Below are 18,134 nucleotides of genomic sequence, written 5' to 3' on the forward strand. Positions count from 1 at the left end.
TAACCTGCTGCGCCACAAGAGAATGCCTGGGGGGGGGGTCCTCTTCTTACAGCTGTATAACTTCAGAAAAATCATTGAATTCTTTGGACCTCAGCTCCCTCCCTTGCAGTGTCCTAGTTATTACACATGGTTGTTTCCCGTAAAAATAATGGAAATGAAGCCATTTAATAAATTGTAAAGTGCGAAACAGATATCGGTGAGGATTAGCCATAACTCTGCCATGAACTAGGTGACCATGGGCATTGGTTCACTCATTTAACAAATTTTAATGAGCAATTCCAAGGACCAAGTTCTGAGAACACAGAACTGCATAAGGCACAGTCCCCACTCCCAAAAGCAGCCAGTCTCATTGGATAATCCAGGAGACTTTTTTTTTTTTTTTTTGCTTTTTAGGGCCACACCCACACCACAGCATATGGAAGTTCCCAGACAGACTAGGGGTTGAATCAGAAGTGTAGCTGCCAGCCTACAGCCACAGCCACATGGGATTTGAGCCCCATCTGCAACCTACACCACAGGTCACTCATGGCAACACCGGATCCTCAACTGACTGATCGAGGCCAGGGATCGAACCCGCAGCCTCAAGGTTCCTAATCAGGTTCGTTAACCACTGAGCCACGAGGGGAACTCCCCAGGAGTTCTGTGTCTGCTCCACCTTTCTACCTGAAACGTTCCCTCCAAGAGAATTATTCCTGGGTCAGAAAACAAGGGGCTCCAGAATGTTAATGGACAGAAGATTCACCTGAGAAACTTGTTAAAATGCAAATTTGGGGGCAGAGCTCTGAGGCTGTGTTTCCAAAAAGACCCAGGTGATACTGCACAGACAACACTGAGTATCTCCCCCGCTTAAATAGCTCACTGTCACTTGGGAATTCACAGAAAACTTAAAAAGCAGTGGAATTCCTGTGTGGCTCAGCGAGCTATGGATCTGACCTCGTCACTGCTGTGGCTCTGGTCACTGCTGTGGGGCAGGTTTGATCCTTGGCCTGGGAGTTTCCTCATGCCATGGGCACAGCAAGAAAGAGAGGGAGGGAGTTCCCGTCGTGGTTCAGTGGTCACAAACCTGACTAGGATCCATGAGAATGCTGGTTTGATCCCCGGCCTTGCTCATTGGGTTAAAGGATCCGTCGCTGCCATGAGCTGTCCTGAAGGTCACAGACACTGCTCGGATCTGGCCAGCAGCTACAGCTCCCATTTGACTCTTGGACTGGGAACTTCCATATGACACACCTGTGGCCGTAAAAAAAACAAAAGGGAGAAAGAGAAAAAGAAAGCAGAATGTAAAAACTGGGGGTAGTTTGGAGAAATTGGCTGGGAAAATTCTCCTTGAGAGGGAGAAGCAGTAGAGGTTTCAAGGAAAAGTGGTTGTCCGTAACTCTGACAGATTGATGGAGTGCAGTGAAAGCCACTCACAAATTCTTTGTTTGTATCTTTTATTTATTTATTTATTTATTTTGTATTTTTATCTTTTTAGGGCCGCACCCACAGCATATGGAGGTTCCCAGGCTACGGGTCTAATCAGAGCTGTTGCCACTGGCCAGGAATCAAACCTGTGGTTCCTAGTCGGATTCACATCTGCTGTGCTACAACGTGAAATTCTCTTTTATTTATTAAAAAAATTTATTTTGTCTTTTTAGCATCGCACCTGCTGCATATGGAAGTTCCCAGGCTAGGAGTTTAATCAGAGCTGTAGCCGCTGGCCTAGGCCACAGCCACAGCAACGAGGGATCCGAGCCGCGTCTGCGACCTACACCACAGCTCAGGGCAACGCCGGATCTTTAACCCACTGAGCGAGGCCAGGGATTGAACCCTGAAACCTCATGGTTCCTAGTCGGATTTGTTAACCACTCAGCCACAATGGGAACTCCAGCTCACTGGATACTTAACCCACTGAGTGAGGCCAGGGATGAACCTTTGTTCTCATGGATACTGGTCAGATTCATTTCCACTGAGCCATACTGGGAACTCCATTTTGTTTGTATCTTAGCCATGAAACCATCCAAACTGATACCCCAAGAGCTCATTATAGCCTGGGCCTGCAGCTTCCTCCCTCCCTTCAATAAAGCCTGATTTTCAGGGAGTTCCCGTCATGGCTCAGTGGTTAAGGAAAACGACTAGGAACCATGAGGCTGAGGGTTTGATCCCTGGCCTCCCTCAGTGGGTTAAGGATCCAGCGTTGCCCTGAGCTGTGGTGTAGGTTGCAGACACGGCTCAGATCCCGCGTTGCTGTGGCTCTGGCGTAGGCTGGCAGCTACAGCTCCGATTAGACCCCTAGCCTGGGAATCTCGTGTGGCCCCAGGAGAGATTAAAAAAAAAAAAAAAAAAAAAGCCTGATTTTCATCATCAGATCGTGTTATAATTATCAGTTAGGGGTCTGCCTCTTACCCTGTAATGTCACCTGGACAGAAGGAACAGTTCTCTGTGTATTCATACTCCGCCTCCCCCGTACAGCTTATTTAACATTTGCCGAACGGTTTTTCACAATTGGCAGATTCTTGGGAGACTTAAGTCCGGGCCTAGCGCACTCCCCACTAACTTCACCAGGGGGCGCGGCGGCCCCAGTGACACAGTGACTGTGACCCAACGCCCCGGGGGCGCAGAGCTCTTAGCGGGCGGTCTCCACTGGGGCCCCTCCCTACGACCTGGGCAGGAAACCGAGGCAGTGCTCAGGACGCTCTCTGAAACTTTCCAGTGGATGCCCCACTTTGGAAGGCGGGAGGATCGCGGGAGCCTGGGTGCCTGGACCTTGGCCCGCCGCCCCTTCCCGGGCGCGCCGAAGCCCGGCGCCCCAGCCCGGGGCCCGTAACCAGGCGCACATGGCCCGCCCGGCCCTGTTTGTCCTGGCAGCGCGCCGCCGCTATTTGAGGCGGTTTTTATCTCCCAGAAACCAGCAAAACCCCAAGCGGAGTCTAGAGAAGATGAAAGGGACCGAGGGGCGGGGGAGGTGGGGGACTGCGAGGCTGCGGCGGGCGGGAACTGGCACCGGACAGGCGGAGACCCGGGAGGCGAGAGGGCTAGGCCCTGGGGGGTCCCGGGGAGCCGGCCCCGCGGGACGGCGGCCGAGCCCGGGGGTCCACTTCGGGCCGCCCCCACTCGAAGCCCAGCTCCCCGGCGTCCCCCGCCCTCTCCCAGTCCCTCTTCCGCCGCGGCCCCCGGCCAGCCTGAGAGTCCTCGGAACTCGGATCCTTCTTCAAAGCACCTTTGAAGCCCCGCGCCCCGCGGGAGGGCAGGCGGTTTCGCACCTGGAGCGGGGCGGGTGGGGGAGGGGGCCGCCAGGGACCCGCTGACCCCTCCCCCGCTCCAGCGCCTCCGCCGAGCCCGCGAGGGGCACCGGCGGACCCGGGCGCCGCCTGCAGTCGGGCCCAGGCTAAGGGAGCAGCCCGTGCGCCCCTCCGCCCGGCGGGGGAGCCCTAGGGGGCGGGGGCCGCACAAAGCCCTATTGTGGCTGGGGGCTGGCCGCCACAGAGTGGCTTTTGTTCCTCTGCTAACTCCGTGGCGGGCACGACTGATTGCAGGCCCGGGGCCGGGGGCGGGTTACGTGCCAGGAGGGTCTGCCCGCGGGAGCCGCACCTCGCCCGGCCCGGGCGGCGCGGTGGTCCGCACGGCGACAGCGGGGTCCGCGGTCGGCCCTTCCGCTGCCCCGGCCAGGTCCGCAGGTACCGAGCCCGAGGAAGAGCCGGGGAAGAAACCTCCCTACCCTCGCAGAGAGCTCTGGGCTGTCAAATACTGAACTCCGCCGCGGGACCGGGCTGCCCAAGTTTTCTACCCGCGGCATAAGATGCAAACCGGCGCGACGCAATGCCCGCGGGGACTCCCCAGTTTGCCAAGGAGAAATCCTGTGGCTGACCCTTCTCCCCTCCTCTTCCTCTTTTCTCACCAGGTTAAAATTTAAAATCGAACTTTTATTTATTAAATAAAACAAAAAAAGACTCCATGAGGGCATGATCCCTTCCCTTCCACCACTTTACCCTCTCCCCAAGCTCCAGCGGCCTTAACCCTTTAACTTGGGGCCTTTAGGGAGGAAGAGATAGAAAAGGAGGATCCAAAGTCACAGGAAAGGCATTCAAAGGCACGAAGCGGCTTTAAAAGTCACTGGAGGTGGAGTTGGAAGCATCATAAGTCCCAGGTTGGGGGCCTGTGGACGCACCCCCAAGTCAGCTTGGGGACCTCTAGCTGACTAAATTCTTCTTTCTCATGGCTTCTAGGCACCAGCCTAACACAGTGCCTTGCACAGAGTAGGCGCTCAATAAATACTTGATTTACTTGACCTGATCCCAGAGACAGCCTTCCCCACCTATTCTTCAGGAGAGGCACCTCCAAGCCAATGTCCTCCTCCGGTTAGGTGGGCTTCCCCAAAGAGCATTTCTAAAATGGCAGCTGCAAGCTCTCCGTTACCATGGCAACGAGGGATTAGCCTGATGGGGTCACGGTGTCAGGGGAGGGGCAGTGGAAGAACCTGCTCTGGGGTCAAGGGAGCTGGGGTACATTCCAGTCCTCCCCTCCATAGGACTTGAGGTTTCACAGCTTCTGGGCGGGGCTAGAAATATTTAGGGATCCCTTAAGTGGGAGATACTCCATCAACTCTTTAACAGAGATCTAGCTAATCAAACCTATTAGCAGAGATTCCATTAAGAGAAACACCATTAACTGAGACCCTGAAGATAGAAATGCTATTAACAGGATCTCCACTATCACTTTTTCTAGACAGAGATGCATTTGGTTAAAATTTCCATAGCAGAAATGGACCCCCTTCCCTCCCCAGCTCACTCTACCTGACCTGTCATCATAACTTATGATAAATAGAATTATTATTATTACTATTCATTTCTCTTGGAATATAGGGGTTAAATATACAGGCCTGGGGGCAGCCTCCCTGACCCTGGGGTCACCCCATCTTTGGGATCAGATCCCCACTGGTCTGCCCCCCTCTTGGCACCCTGCTCCCTGCCAGGTCACTTACCCCAATCCCCCAACTCTGGTCCCTAATGAAGAGGCCACCAGGGGGCAATAAATTATCATCATCATCATCATTGTGTTTGAAAAAAGGAAGAACGCTCTGGAGCATGGAAGGCAGTGGACTTCGAAGTTGGGAAGAGTGGAGCCTGGAAGCTAAGGGATAGTGGTAAATAAGCCTGGGAAACAAAAAGGATGCGGGTTAAGGAGTTCGTGAGATGGAGAAAGAAACCGTTGGGAGCCCAAATGGAGGGAAGGTGACTTGGTGTGGTCAGAGCAGAGGAGAGAGAAAGAGTGGCGATGGGGAAAGAGCTTGGGAAGGCACGAGGTGAGGGCCTGAGAGCAGTTTGCGGAACTGCGGAATGGGCTCGGGGCAAGGGGAGGAAGTGAGCTGGGGCAGCGTGCAGGGAGACCCCCAGGCCCAAAAGGGCCAGAGAAGAGGCAGAGAGAGTCCTGAGGGGCAGCATGCGTGGGGCAGAGGAGATGAGGGGCAAGCAGTGGTCCACAGAGCCAGGAGGGGCTGGCAAGGCAGCCCGGGGGGCTGGAGACCTCCACCGGGCTCAGATCTCCAGCAGGTTACTCTGATCTGGGCTGCCTTCAGGGGCTTTCTCTGGGGGTGCCGGCGAGGCCGCAGGTCGGGGCGTCTGGCTGGCCTCCTCTTCCCCGGCGGCGCTGCGGCCCTCGCCCAGCTCCTTGGGGCCGCTGGGAGGGGGGCCTGGGCCCGGCTCGCCGTGGGTGCGTTGGTGTTTGCTCAGGTGGTCGCTTCGGGTAAAGCGCTTGGAGCAGAGAAGGCAGGTGAACTTCTTCTCCCGGGTATGAGTGCGCACGTGGCGCTCCAGCTCGTCCGAACGCGTGAACCTTTTGCCGCAGAAGAGCCAGTTGCAGACGAAGGGCCTCTCGCCCGTGTGCCAGCGCAAGTGGGCCTTCAGATGCGAGGCCTTGCCGTACACCTTGCCGCAGCCGGGGATGTGGCAGCTGTGGATCGGCTTCTTCCGCAGCCCGGCCGCTGCCGCCCCCAGGCGCTCTAGCTCCTGGCAGTTGGGGCAGTCGCAGGAGGAGCGCCCGGCTCCACTGCCGCCGTAGCCAGCACTGCCCCCTGTGCCTGCACCGCGAGGGGGTTTGGCTCCACCACTACCCTCCAGCTGCCCGCTGTTGCCCACCGCCTTGGGTTTATAGACATCTTGGGGCAAGACATGCTGGGGTCCCGGCTGCAGGAGGTGGGGAGCTGGGTAGGGGGCTGGATTGAGGGGGGCGAAGTCGGAAGGGTAGGTGGGCAGCTGGGGATTCAGTGGAGGCTGAGCAGGGCCTGTGGGCAGTGTCCCTTGAAGCCCATCACCCTGGCCTTGCCCTCCACCTAGCCAGTTGCCCCCAGGGTGCATGTCCCACCAAGGCGTGGGTGCATTGCCTGGGCCTGGTGAGATGCCTGCGTGGATGCCTGCCTTGTACCAGGAGCCATAGGGGTGTGCCATGTCCAGGGAGGTGTAGACACTGGGCAGGCAGTCAGAAGAGCTGTGCCCCTTGGGCACTAGTAGCCCAGGGTCCTGGCTGCCCGTGGGCCCAGGGAATGAGTGGGAAAAGGGAGGGTAGTCATTGGCATAGCCCGAGGTGGGTGCTGGAGGACTGCCTGCAGGTGACAGGAGCCCATTGGTGCTTGAAAAGGGGGCTGGGTAGGCATCCCCCATGGTTTTGGGGGCCGAAAGGTCACTGCCCACAGAGTATGGCTTCTTTGTGCCTGCTTTGCCCAGAGTCGTTGAGTCCCGCAGAGGGCTGGAGCCACCAAATTTGCTGCACGCCGCCGTCAGCATGGCCAGGGGACTGGAGCCATAGTGAGCTTCCTCCTGTGGAGAGAGGGGAGCATTGCTTAGGAGCAGAGGAGGAAACGCGCAGGACCGGAACCCAGAGACCTGGAGAACCGAGCAAAGGGGTCAAGGAAAGGTTGAAGTGGATGGGGAACCAGAGGGAAGGGGGTGGGGGGAGGAGCAGGACTGGCGCCCAGGACAACGCTCAGAAGGAGTCTGGAAAAAGAGCAGAGGACCAGGAGTTCCCGTCATGGCGCAGTGGTTAAGGAGTCCGACTAGGAACCATGAGGTTTCGGGGTTCCATCCCTGGCCTTGCTCAGTGGGTTAAGGATCTGGTGTTGCCGTGAGCTGTGGTGTAGGTCGCAGACCCAGCTCAGATCCAGCGTTGCTGTGGCTCTGGCGGGCTACAGCTCTGATTAGACCCCTAGCCTGGGAACCTCCATATGCTGTGGGAAGCAGCCCTAGAAAAGGCAAAAAGATGGGGCGGGGTGGGGGGGAGAGCAGAGGACCAAGACAGCAGCCTAATACCCAACCGAGGAGGCAGGAAGCAGAGCAGGGCTCCCTGTGGTGTTCTCTGAGGTATGAGACAGGCTTCTTCTTCTTTTTTGGCTTTTTTTTTTTTTTCTTTCTTTTCAGGGCCACACATGTGGCATAAGGATGTTCCCAGGCTAGGGGTCAAATTGGAGCTGCAGCTGCCAGCCTGCACCACAGCCACAGCAATGCTAGATCCAAACCACGCCTGCGACCTGCACCACAGCTCACAGCAATGCTGGATCCTTAACCCACTGAGTGAGGCCAGGGATTGAACCTGCATCCTCATGGATACTAGTCAGATTCATTACAGCTGAGCCACAATGGCAACTCTGGGGATGCTTCTTAAATAGCCTTGAGAAGAACTAGAGATAGAAGCAGCATCTGGGTGTGGTAAGAATTAGGGCTCCTGATCCCTGGAAGTGGGTGGGGAGAAGCCATGGCTGGGACTGGGAGAGGAAAGATGAGGCTGAAAGAGCACGAAAAGAAGGCGGCAGAGAAGGCCAAGTCTTAGGGGACCGTAGTTGCCCCCATTCCAGATTTCCCCAGCTTGACCCCTTATTCACTTCCTGTCTCTGCTTCATCTCCTGACTCAGGCAGTGGCCTGGTCTCCCAGAAGCCGCGTCCTCATGTCCCTGGTAAGGAAACTCTTTCTCTTGGCAGGGACCCTGGGGCTGGGGAGCAAGAGGAAGCGACAGCAGAGACACTGGGACATTGAGAGGGAACAGGGCTGCCGCCAAGCCAGGACTGTGGCTGAGGCAAGAATGTCTTTCAAGCGGGTACTGGGTACCTCGTGCTTTGTGGAGCCAGCTGGGACCCCTTTGGGAGGGCTCAGGGAGCCCGAGGTCCTCGTGCCTCTCTGGGGCAGGAAATTGGGGTGGCTAAGATCCTGGCTCCCAGCCACCCTCCTCTGTGCCTCAGCATCCCCTAGCATGTAGAGACCACATGCGGGGCATGGGGGTCTTTTAGAAACACAAAATTCCCTTCATGCCCATCATGCTGCTGCTACCAAGCCAAACCACCCTGAGATCATCATCCCTCAGGAGCTCATGGTACCCTTCCCTGAGTCAGCCTTGGGACATCCCACAAGGAGATGCCCTCCTCGATCCCTGGGTGGCATAGACAAACATCCATTGCTAAGAATCCCACTGAAAAAAGATGCCCTAGGAGTTGCCGCTCTGGCACAATGGGTTAAGAATCCAAATGCATCAGCTTGGGTTGCTGTGGAAGCACAGGTTCGATCCCTGGCTCGGCGCAGTGCATTAAGGATCTCAGCTGTGGCACAGGTCTCAGCTGCAGCTCGGATTCAGTCCCTGGACCAGGAACTTCCATATGCTGTGGGTATGGCCATAAATTAAAAAAAAAAAAAAAAAAAAAAAAAGATGCCCTCAAAAGCTGACCGTGCAGGAGTTCCCGTCGTGGAGCAGTGGTTAATGAATCCGACTAGGAACCATGAGGTTGTGGGTTCGGTCCCTGCCCTTGCTCAGTGGGTTAAGGATCCAGCGTTGCCATGAGCTGTGGTGTAGGTTGCAGACGAGGCTCGGATCCTGAGTTGCTGTGGCTCTGGTGTAGGCTCCGATTGGACCCTAGCCTGGGAACCTCCATATGCCACGGGAGCAACCCAGGAAATAGCAAAAAGACCAAAAAAAAAAAAAAAAACCGACCGTGCATGTACAATTTCTTGACTGGGGGTCCTCAGAAAACCATCCACCTGGTGACTTCTGGGCAAAACTGAAAAAGAACCCAAGAATCCAGGGTTCTCAGACCTGCCTGCCAGCTCCTACGATGCGGTATGGGTAGTATGTGCCTGTGACATGAATCCTAGAGGTAGGTCTGGGATCTAAGGGTTGCAGTGAGGAGTATGTGCAGTGATCGGTCTTGCATGGCTCTCCAGATGCAAATCTGCTGCTCCCCCTGCCCAGATACCTCTCTCTGAGGTCCTGTTGACCCCCACATACCCCCAAGTTTGAGCCACTGCAAGTTTCCTCAAATCTGGCCATGGTAAAAGCCCTGGACCCTTCCCTGGAGCCAGGCAGGGGGGGTGGGTGAGGCAAGGAAGCTGATGGGGCAGGAGGCAAATCCTAGCAGAAAGGAGGCAGAAACCTGGAGTGCCAAGGAGACTCCTGAGCAAAGGACCCTACAGCGGGAAGACCTGACCTAAAAGCCCCCCGGGGGGAAAGCGAGACCAGAGAGGGAGCTGGCCTGAATGGGCAGAAGTGGGCAGGGACCCAAAAGAGAAGGGAGGGAAAGATGACAAAAAGGAGGAAAAGAGGAAAGTAGAATAAACAAAGAAAGCGGGGATGGAAAGAGACGGGCAAAGAAGACACAGGAAAACAGAGGAAAAGAAAGAAGGGCGAAAAAAGAGAAGGGGGAGAGGGAGGAGGAAGGCAGATTCCTACCTACAAGAAAATCCCCATGCTGTTGGGCCCCAGAAAACCCCCAGACCAGGCCACTCCCCCCTCCCTCTCCCCCTGACCACCCCCTCCCCCTCTGCCTGCCCGCCCGGCTCCGTTGGTTTCCCTGCGGTCGGTTTATTTTTAAAAACGCCGACGCCGTCCCCCCCGCCCGGCCCTCACACTGTGGCCACAGGGGCCTCAGCCAAGCCCAGGGACCCCACCCAGCGGTGGGGAGGGAAGGAGGGGTGAAAGAAGGCAAGCAGCCCCAGGCCAACAGAAGACCCCAGCCCTGGGGAGCAGAGATCCCCAGGGTCCCCCGAGGGCAGGGACAGGGGGAACAGGACACCAGACCCACTGAGATGGTTCTGGAGGCCAAGAGCTGGCCACCTGGCTAGGTTTCGCCACAGCCTCAGTTTCCTTCTCTTGCTGCTTGGGGTCTCCAGAGAACGGGGGAGGGGGGTCCTGCGGAAGGGCTCTAAATACGCGCCCCCGTACCTGGGCAAATGTATCACATTTCCGGGGGCCCAGAAGCCCACCTTTGAGCTGTTTTTCCTCCTACTTCCACCCACCATCCGTTAAAAACAACCACCACCACCACAAAACAGGCTCTAAGGACCGAAGGGGGAATCTCTAGAGAAGGAACCAGATAAGGAGCTGTCCCAGCTCTTGTGCCCAGACAGGGAGGGGAGCCCCCTCTTTCTGCTGATCTCCCACTGGAATGCTCGCTGGACACTGCGGAGGGCTGACTTGCCATAGGCTCTAGGCTCCCAAGGCCCCACTTTCCAGATCTCCGCTCTCAGTTTAGTTCTCCCAACTTCCAAGCCTCCATCTCCATGGGGCCCCCACTCCCCTTTCTCCCTCCCCCCTGTTTCTCTGCACCGAACTCAGCCCAGGCAGAGCCTCCCAGCAAGCTTCCCTCTCTGAACCCCCAAGTTCTTCTCATTGCCAAGGAGGGCTTCCTGGTGGGGGTGGGGGAAGAAGCTTGAGGGCCCAGGTGTCCCCTCAAAAGTAGGTGAGAGAGACAGAGCCTGGAAGCCTTGGTGTTGGGGGCATCTCTGGCTCATGGGAAGCAAGGGACATGAAAGGCCGGTTTCCACGACACACGCCTCTTGCCAAGTGCTACCCCGATCCCGTGTCATTCCAGCAGGCCTCTGGCCCAGCCGCTCCCACAGGCACCAGCGCCACGCTGGCAACTCTGGCATGAAGCCCACGCCCACTGACACTGCCCGTCCCTGGGGTGGACCCAGGATGCACCTTAGTTCTCCAGCTTCCTCAAGACCAAGCACAGTGTTTCGATGATGGCTCAATCTGGGGAGATGGCGGGGTGAACGATCTGCCCTCCTTGCAGCAGGGGGTAGGAGCATAGCACCTGGGGACTTCCTCTGGGTCACAGTATCCACCTCAGCTGGCATGCCATTCCCTCAAACTCCACCGCAAACTTGCTGTCCTTACACATGCCATCCCCCACTTAGACTAACAGATACTCAGGTGACTCAGCTTACACACGCACACACACCTGTGCTCCCCCAAAGCCAGCCACGCGTGCAGGTGTGCTGCTTTCATTCTGACACACGCAGGCCAATGAACACAGGTGTTAAAAAACTCCCGCTCCATCTCACACACACCTTTGCTGCAGGCTGAGTCGGCTTCCTGTTTGGTCTGTCACCTCTTGGACCTGAGCTAGTGCCCTGGGAGCAGAGATGGGGCCTTCGGAGAGGCCCCAAAACACAGACGGTCAAGGCTACTGATGGGAGTGGAGCTTAAGGGAGGGCTCTCGGGTCCCAAATTCTTGCTGAGGGACCCAGAGAACAGAAAGTGGTGACAGAGACAGAGTCAGAAACCCAGAAGCAAGGAGAACCCAGGACATTCAAACAGGCTCTGAGTGGCCGAGCCCCCCTTTCCAGCTACGTGCCATGAATCCCCCAAGTCCCCACCCCTGACCCCCATGGTACCCTAGTTCATTCCATCCCCAGTGCCAGAGGCAAGGGATGCCGGGGTCCCAGCCTGGAGGGGAAGTGGCCCAGTCCGCCCTGGAGCCTCCCACTCCCAAAATAGAGCTGAGTTTGTCTTTGGCTGAAAGCTAAATATTTGTGAGCCGGGCAGGCGGCCTCAGACCCTGGCCCTCCTCCTTGGTTGCCTCTCAGGCCTGAGCCCAGTTCCTCTGGTCAGCCCCCCCCCTCCACGCACAGACAGCCCCCTCCCTTCCCTCAGTGCCCACCTCCTCTCCAGCACATGCCAGCCCCAGCCTGGAGGCCCAGCCCCCTCCCCACCTACAAACCAGGCAAGATACTGCTCAGGCTCAGAGCCCCGAGAGCCAGGACCCCCAGGGAGCCATGTACTCATGGCTACTCCGTGCCGCTCAGCCAGTCCCCAGCCTTCTTTCTCTCCCCCTGTCTGCCACCAGCTTATCTGTCCCCCACTCCTCCGTCCTCACGCCCCCCTCCCCTCCCTCCTCTCTCCATCCCTTTTCCACTCCTCAGAGTTGCCGGGCTTGGCTGACCTTAGGGGTCCCTGCCTTCTATCCTAATCCCCTCTCTTGTCCTCCTTTGACTGCTCTCTGACCCCTGGCCCTGCTCTCTCCTCCCCTGCCCCCTGCCCCCCCTTCCTCTGCCCCCTGGAAGTGACAAGCAGCACAGCAGCAACTGTCTGCCTGAGTTGGGAGGTGGGAGGTGGACAGGGATTGGGACTGTTAAGATCGTGGCTGGTGTCCTGGGGGGAGGAGGGGGCAGTTACCTCAAGCAGGGAGGACGCCATCCTGAGGCTGGGGAACGGGTCCCAAGGAGCCTGGCAGATGGAGAGAGCTGAGCCGGAGAGAGAGAGGGAGAGGGAGAGGGAGGGAGAATGGGAGAATGGGAGAGAAGAGATCTAAAGTTAGAAGGGACTGGGGGGTGGGGGGTGGGGGGGCTGCTCTCTGTCTGTAGGGATCCACCCTCTAATTACAGCTTTCCCAGCGGAGAAGGCTCCGGATCCAATGAGCAGGGCGAGAGAGGGAGGCAGAGGGTCCAAATTTCCTGCTCCATTTGCTGAGCTCCCCAAAGAAGGGTTCTGGGCGGGAGAGGAGAAACGGGGCTCCCAGGGAAGGGGTGGAAGCAAGAGGGGGTGGGGACAGGGCAAGTTGTCAGGGCACGCTGGGGGCCGCTGAGGCCAAGGGCCGAAGGGACAGTGGGCCCAGGTGTCCCACACCCTGCCCCCGGCCATCCCTTAGCATCTGCGGGAGCCCCTCCTGTGTCCTGTACCTGGGGGCCTGGGGCTGGGTGTCCTGGGTCTCGCCTCTCTGGAGGTCTGGCCCTGGGAGTGCTGGCCAGGGGTCGCCCGAGGGTCCTGGGAGGGCTCCGCTCCTCTCCTAGGCCAGCTCCACTCCTGCTGCCTCTCAGGCTCTGATCCTCCAATCCTACTCTGACTCCAGAGTCCTGGCTGCTGGGTCGGCGGCCGGCGGCGGCGGCAGCGGTGGCGGCGGCGGCTGCTGCTGCTGCTCCTGCTGCTCCTGCTGCTCCTGCTGCCGCCGCCGCTGCTGCTGAGGGAAGGAACAGGAGGGAAAAGGAACAAACCCCAAACCACTAATTAGAGATCCAGGGGGGGGGATGGGGGATTGGGGACGACACTCACACAGAGAGACTGGAACACACTGACATGACATACACACTCATGGACAGACACAGGAGGATACAGGCACACGTCCACACACACAGTGCTACCCACACGGGCACAGCCGCTGTCATGAATGAACAGAGACAAACTCGCACACAGATGATCACAGTGACATGGCTGGAGGCACACACACCACACACACACACCCGAGCTGACCACAGAGATGCTTGCTTCCCCAGTCATCCGCCCCTAGATCAGGAGCACAGTGTGTACGTGTGTTGTGAAAGCCAGGAGGGGGGTGTGCTCTGGGCAGGGGCGGGGGGGTGGGGAGGGGAGGCTTCTGCTGCCCAAGCTTTTAGGGTCACCGAGGTAGGTTCCAGAGCAAGGCCCTGAGGCAGGGCCAGAGAAGCAGGGGAGGGTTTGGCACAGGCTTGGGGCTCCCCAGTCTTTCTTCCAATGCCTCAGTTTCATTCTTGGGAAGTGACACCTGGGCCGACCTCACTTTGTGGGGCAGAAACTAGATCTTCTGGCTCTGAGAACATCTAAGGCAGGCAGGAATGAGGGTGGGGGTAGAAGAACATTGGGTCAACTGCTCCATGCCTGATCCTAGCCTCTCTGAATTACGTCTTCCCAAAAGATAGGCCCCAGCCTCCATCACTCCTTGCTGGTTACCTTTCCTCAGCCCTTCTCGGCCACATAGCAAATCTCTGTCCTTTGACGGATAGTTCTTCTCATGAGTGGTCTGCTTTCCCGGGAGGGAGGGCCTGTTTCCCTTTCTCATTTGCCATGCATTAATTCCCTCTGCAGCAAGGAGAACTGAAGTTAGAGCTTAGGCAGGACTTCCCAACTTTGACTTCTCATCAAAACGAAGACGAAGATAAAGAAAGCCAACCAATTGGAAGAGGGAGATCCAAAAAGTCTATTAACTGAAACCTGGGCCCTGAGGTGAGTTTATGGGAAAGAGAGTACAGGGCAGCTGAGTGGTAGAACCAGCATGTGAGGGGCCCAGCTAGCTGGGGTTGTTTTGCAAGTTATTCCCCAACACACCCCTCTCCCCGCTCCCAGCCCTGCCCGTCAGAGGAATGGAGCCTGGTCCGTCCCCACTCCCTCACTCCCCAGCCAGTCCCCTCACTTTCTCTTCCTGGGTGCCCACTTCTGGCTCCTTTTGCTCTCCCACCTCTCCAAGGAAAAGATAGAGAGGGAGCAGGAGATGCTGGAAGTCCAGGGAGAGTTAACTTCCATTTAACCGGCAGGCAGAATCAAAGTTCATGGGAGGATGGGGTGGGGGTATTGGGATTCCAGCCCCACGATTTGACTTCTCTCAAGGAACCCTTTAGGCCCAGTTTTTGAGGAGCGGGTTAGGGAGCCAAGGTGGCTGGCCGTCAAAGGCAAAGCAGCAAAAGAAGAAACGCAGAGGAGTTCCCATCATGGCTCAGCGGTTCACGAATCTGACTGGCATCCATGAGGGCGCAGGTTCAATCCCCAGCCTCACTCAATGGGTGAAGGATCCATCATTGCATGAGCTGTGGTGTAGGTTGCAGACGTGGCTTGGATCCTGTGTTGCTGTGGCTGTGTGGCATAGTCCGGCAGCTGCAGCTCCAAATCGACCCCTAGCCTGGGAACCTCCATATGCCGCGGGTGCGCCCCTAAAAAGCAAAAAAAAAAAAAAAAAAAGAAGAAGAAGAAGAAGAAGAAGAGGAAACCCAGAAAGATTGAGAGGCCTCCACAGCCAAAGAAACAATGAAATAATCTAAGAGAATCAGAAGAGAAGCTATGGGATATACAGGGAGAGAAGAGAGGAAAACAGAAGACTAGTATGTGGCTTTGAAAAAAAAAGAAAACAGAGCAGAAAAAATGAAAAAGGAAAAGAAACTGGCCCAGAGGAACAAAGATGAGGCGACAATGGCTTCTGAAGGACAGGACAGGGAGACTAGCCGGAGGCCTGGCCAGGTCCAGCAGTGGCAGAGGGTGAGCGGCCAGGCAGGTGGGGGGCGGGGATGGAGTATAAATAGTGCGTAATTGTGTCCGATGATTACAAGGGCCACCCCGCCCGTCTGCCCAAGAGGAAGTGCCCATGGTGGGGTGTCCCATGACCTCGAAGTCTCCCCCAGGTGGGGGGGTGCTTCTGAGCCTGAGCTGCCAGATGGATTTCTGCCCCGCCTCCCCCCTCCGCAGTCAGAGTTTGGGAAGAAAAAGGGGAAGCTGTGGAGAAAGGACGGCGCGGCCAGCGGAAAAGCCAGCTGCTTTTAGATCAGGTGGACCACTGAGGCAGAGGAGAAAAGAGAAGAGAGGGCGGGTGCGAGAGGGGCTGGGGCTCCAACGAGATGGGGCAGGAAAGGAAGAAGCTGAAAGGAAAGGAGGCAGCATGAAAGGAGATGCGGGGCTGAGAGAGGAGACAGGGTAGGAAAGGTCAGCCTTGCTCACTTCCTCTGGGGACCTGGACCCCTCATCCTACCTGGGAAGGGATGCGGTGTCAGGGAAAGACAAGGAAGGGGCAGAGTCCCCAGGAAGATGGGAGCCAGGGCCCCTGATGTGTCAACCCAGGGACAACAGTCCTGGACACAGAGCCCCCCCCACCAAGGGCAGACGGGCTGCCTGCAGCCCCCAGACCTCTCCTGCAAGACCCTGGGTTCCGACTTCTTCCACACCCTTTTTTAAGATCGTCCTGCAGCCCAGCTGAAGCCCCACTGTTCCCCCACCCCTTCCCAGCACCCCCCCCCGGGGGGGGAGGGCCTGGGGTCAGCAACTGGGAGCCCTGACCAAGGACCTGCCTCCACCCTCACAGGCCTCCCTCAGCCCAGCCTCCCAGGGGGTGGGGCAGTGCAGGCAGAGGCGCCATGTGGCAGGGCGGGTAGAGGCTGCGGCTCTGGTCCTTCCAGTATAAACCCCCTAGGCATCTGGTTTCTATCCACCACCCCCCACCACCCTGGGGGCCCCTCAGCCTCCGCCCATGGCCACCCAGACGCTGAGCTCCAGAGATGGACGCCCCTGAAGGAAGGGGTGGGATGGTGCCATTCTGATCTTTCAACCCCAGGACGGGGCTGAACCACAGGGACCGCTCCCTTCCCTCCCTCCTCCCTCCCCTAGGAGAATCAGGGTGGGATTTCTAGGTTAGAGGGGGTTGAATCTGGACCCTGCCTCAGTCCTCTTTAGCTCTTTCTGGACAGGTCAGTGGGGGCGGAGAGACTGAACCCTGGGGAAAGTGACTTCTACCTCCCTTCTCCTCGGGGAAGCCGCCTCCTTCCACCCCACTGCCCTCCGCCCACCCTCCTAGGCTGGGCTTCCTCTGAGAGCCTCGCTCCAAAGGGACTGCTAACCCTTCCTTTGTTGTTGTTATGGGTTTGGCTACCCTAGAGAGAGACACAGAGTGAATAGCCAGCAGAGCCCCTGAGATCCAGATCAACACGTCCCTAATACGCACCTCGTGAGTGACACACTTTCAGAGGCACCCTCGTACACGTGCTGAATTATGAACGCACGGACACACACTGGTAGAGATACTGATATTATACAGAGGACGCTCATACCAAGACGCCCACCCTAACCTCCCATCGCCCAAAGGACCACACCAGCAGACATGCATGCGGATAGACCCACGGTCACCTACAATGCCCCCTGCAGGGACTCAAAGAGCCCCACATCATCACACACATTTACATATATGGCAAATGTCACACACATACACACAGGTCAATCATGACAAGGTTACAGCTCCAGGAATCCCTGAGGTTTCCCAGAGAGGATTTAGGGACCCTTCCTCCTAAAGAATCTGGACATAGGGGTGCTGTGGAGGGCGCTGCCAGTCCTACAAAGCGCTACCTGAAATTCCTACTGGTGTAGGAACCTACAGGGCACCTTTAGGGGACTCGCTGATCTTTCCTCCCCATATTCACCCTGGGTTCAGAGACCCAGATGGCCCCAGCAAACTCCCCGGCCCTGGGGAACCCCGGCATCCCCACCCCCACCCAGACCCCCCCTGCGCTGCGGCCCTGCTGACTCATCTCTCCCTCTGTGGAGCTCCCCAACCACAGGGGCCTGGAAGAGGAGCTTGGAAAGTTGCGCTCATGTCCCGGGCCCCTGCTCTGGCCACACTACCCCTCCAGGCACCCAGGCCCAACCCTTGTCTCCAGTGGAGACACGAGTGACAGAGAACACAGAGGGGACAGGAACGAAGAAGGCACCCCGAGACAGGGAAACGGAAAGACAAAGGGAGAGACATCAGAGGGAACTGAGATGGGGGGACACAGAGGAGAGACCTCGAGGGACAGCTGCTCATCTGGGAGGGTCCTCCAAAAGCCACCGGGCTGGCAAAGAGGGAAACTGGCTCCTTGGGTGGAGGGAAGATCCGCTCATGACCTTGGGATGTGGCCCCTGCCCAGTGCCTTGACATTTTGAGCCGAGGCTCAGGGAGCCTAGGGAAGAGAGTCCCATTCTGGGAGGCAAAACTGAGGACACGGGAAAGAAGAGAAGCTTTTAGGGGGCCAGCAACCTCTGCCTAGGATGGCTTGAAAAAGGAGCTCCCGGAGTTCCCATTGGGGCGCAGTGGAAACGAATCCAACTAGGAACCGTGAGGTTGTGGGTTTGATCCCTGGCCTTGCTCAGTGGGTTAAGGATCAGGCGTTGCCATGAGCTGTGGTGTAGGTCACAGATGTGGCTCGGATCTGATGTTGCTGCGCCTGTGGCGTAGGCCAGCAGCTATAGCTCGATTGGACCCCTTGGCTTGGGAACCTCCACATACGCCTTGGGTGCAGCCCTAAAAAGCAAAAAAAAAAAAAAAAAAGAAAGAAAGAAAGAAAGAAAAAGGAGGTCCCCGCTGCAACATCCACACGTGCACATTTACACGTCTGTGCATAGCTTGGCTCCCTCC

General features: G+C 57.3%; 1 protein-coding gene across 6 annotated transcripts in view; it reads right to left on the reverse strand.

The window, feature by feature from the left end:
- Positions 1-3,881: 3,881 nt before the first annotated feature.
- The window catches only part of SP7 (Sp7 transcription factor), a 39,174-nt gene continuing 24,921 nt past the window's right edge, over positions 3,882-18,134 (reverse strand). For 2 of the 6 annotated variants that reach the window (XM_084955813.1, XM_084955814.1), the window contains 4 exons: positions 13,940-14,068; positions 12,916-13,193; positions 12,413-12,480; positions 3,882-6,791 (listed from right to left, as the gene is read on the reverse strand). In XM_084955813.1, coding sequence (XP_084811939.1) covers positions 5,514-6,791; positions 12,413-12,480; positions 12,916-13,193; positions 13,940-13,965 — 1,650 coding nt within the window. In that variant the 5' untranslated portion in view covers positions 13,966-14,068 and the 3' untranslated portion in view covers positions 3,882-5,513. Of the gene's footprint in view, positions 6,792-12,412; positions 12,481-12,915; positions 13,194-13,473; positions 13,513-13,939; positions 14,069-14,399; positions 16,075-18,134 lie in introns of those variants that run through there. The other 4 variants (XM_084955815.1, XM_084955816.1, XM_084955817.1 and 1 more) reach the window with 4 other exon arrangements.

This window comes from Sus scrofa, chromosome 5 (assembly GCF_054392235.1).
Source record: "Sus scrofa isolate SSC_HxYL_T2T_F1_AM1 chromosome 5, Sscrofa_HxYL_maternal_Yorkshire_Landrace_v2.0, whole genome shotgun sequence".
Classification (NCBI taxonomy): domain Eukaryota; kingdom Metazoa; phylum Chordata; class Mammalia; order Artiodactyla; family Suidae; genus Sus; species Sus scrofa.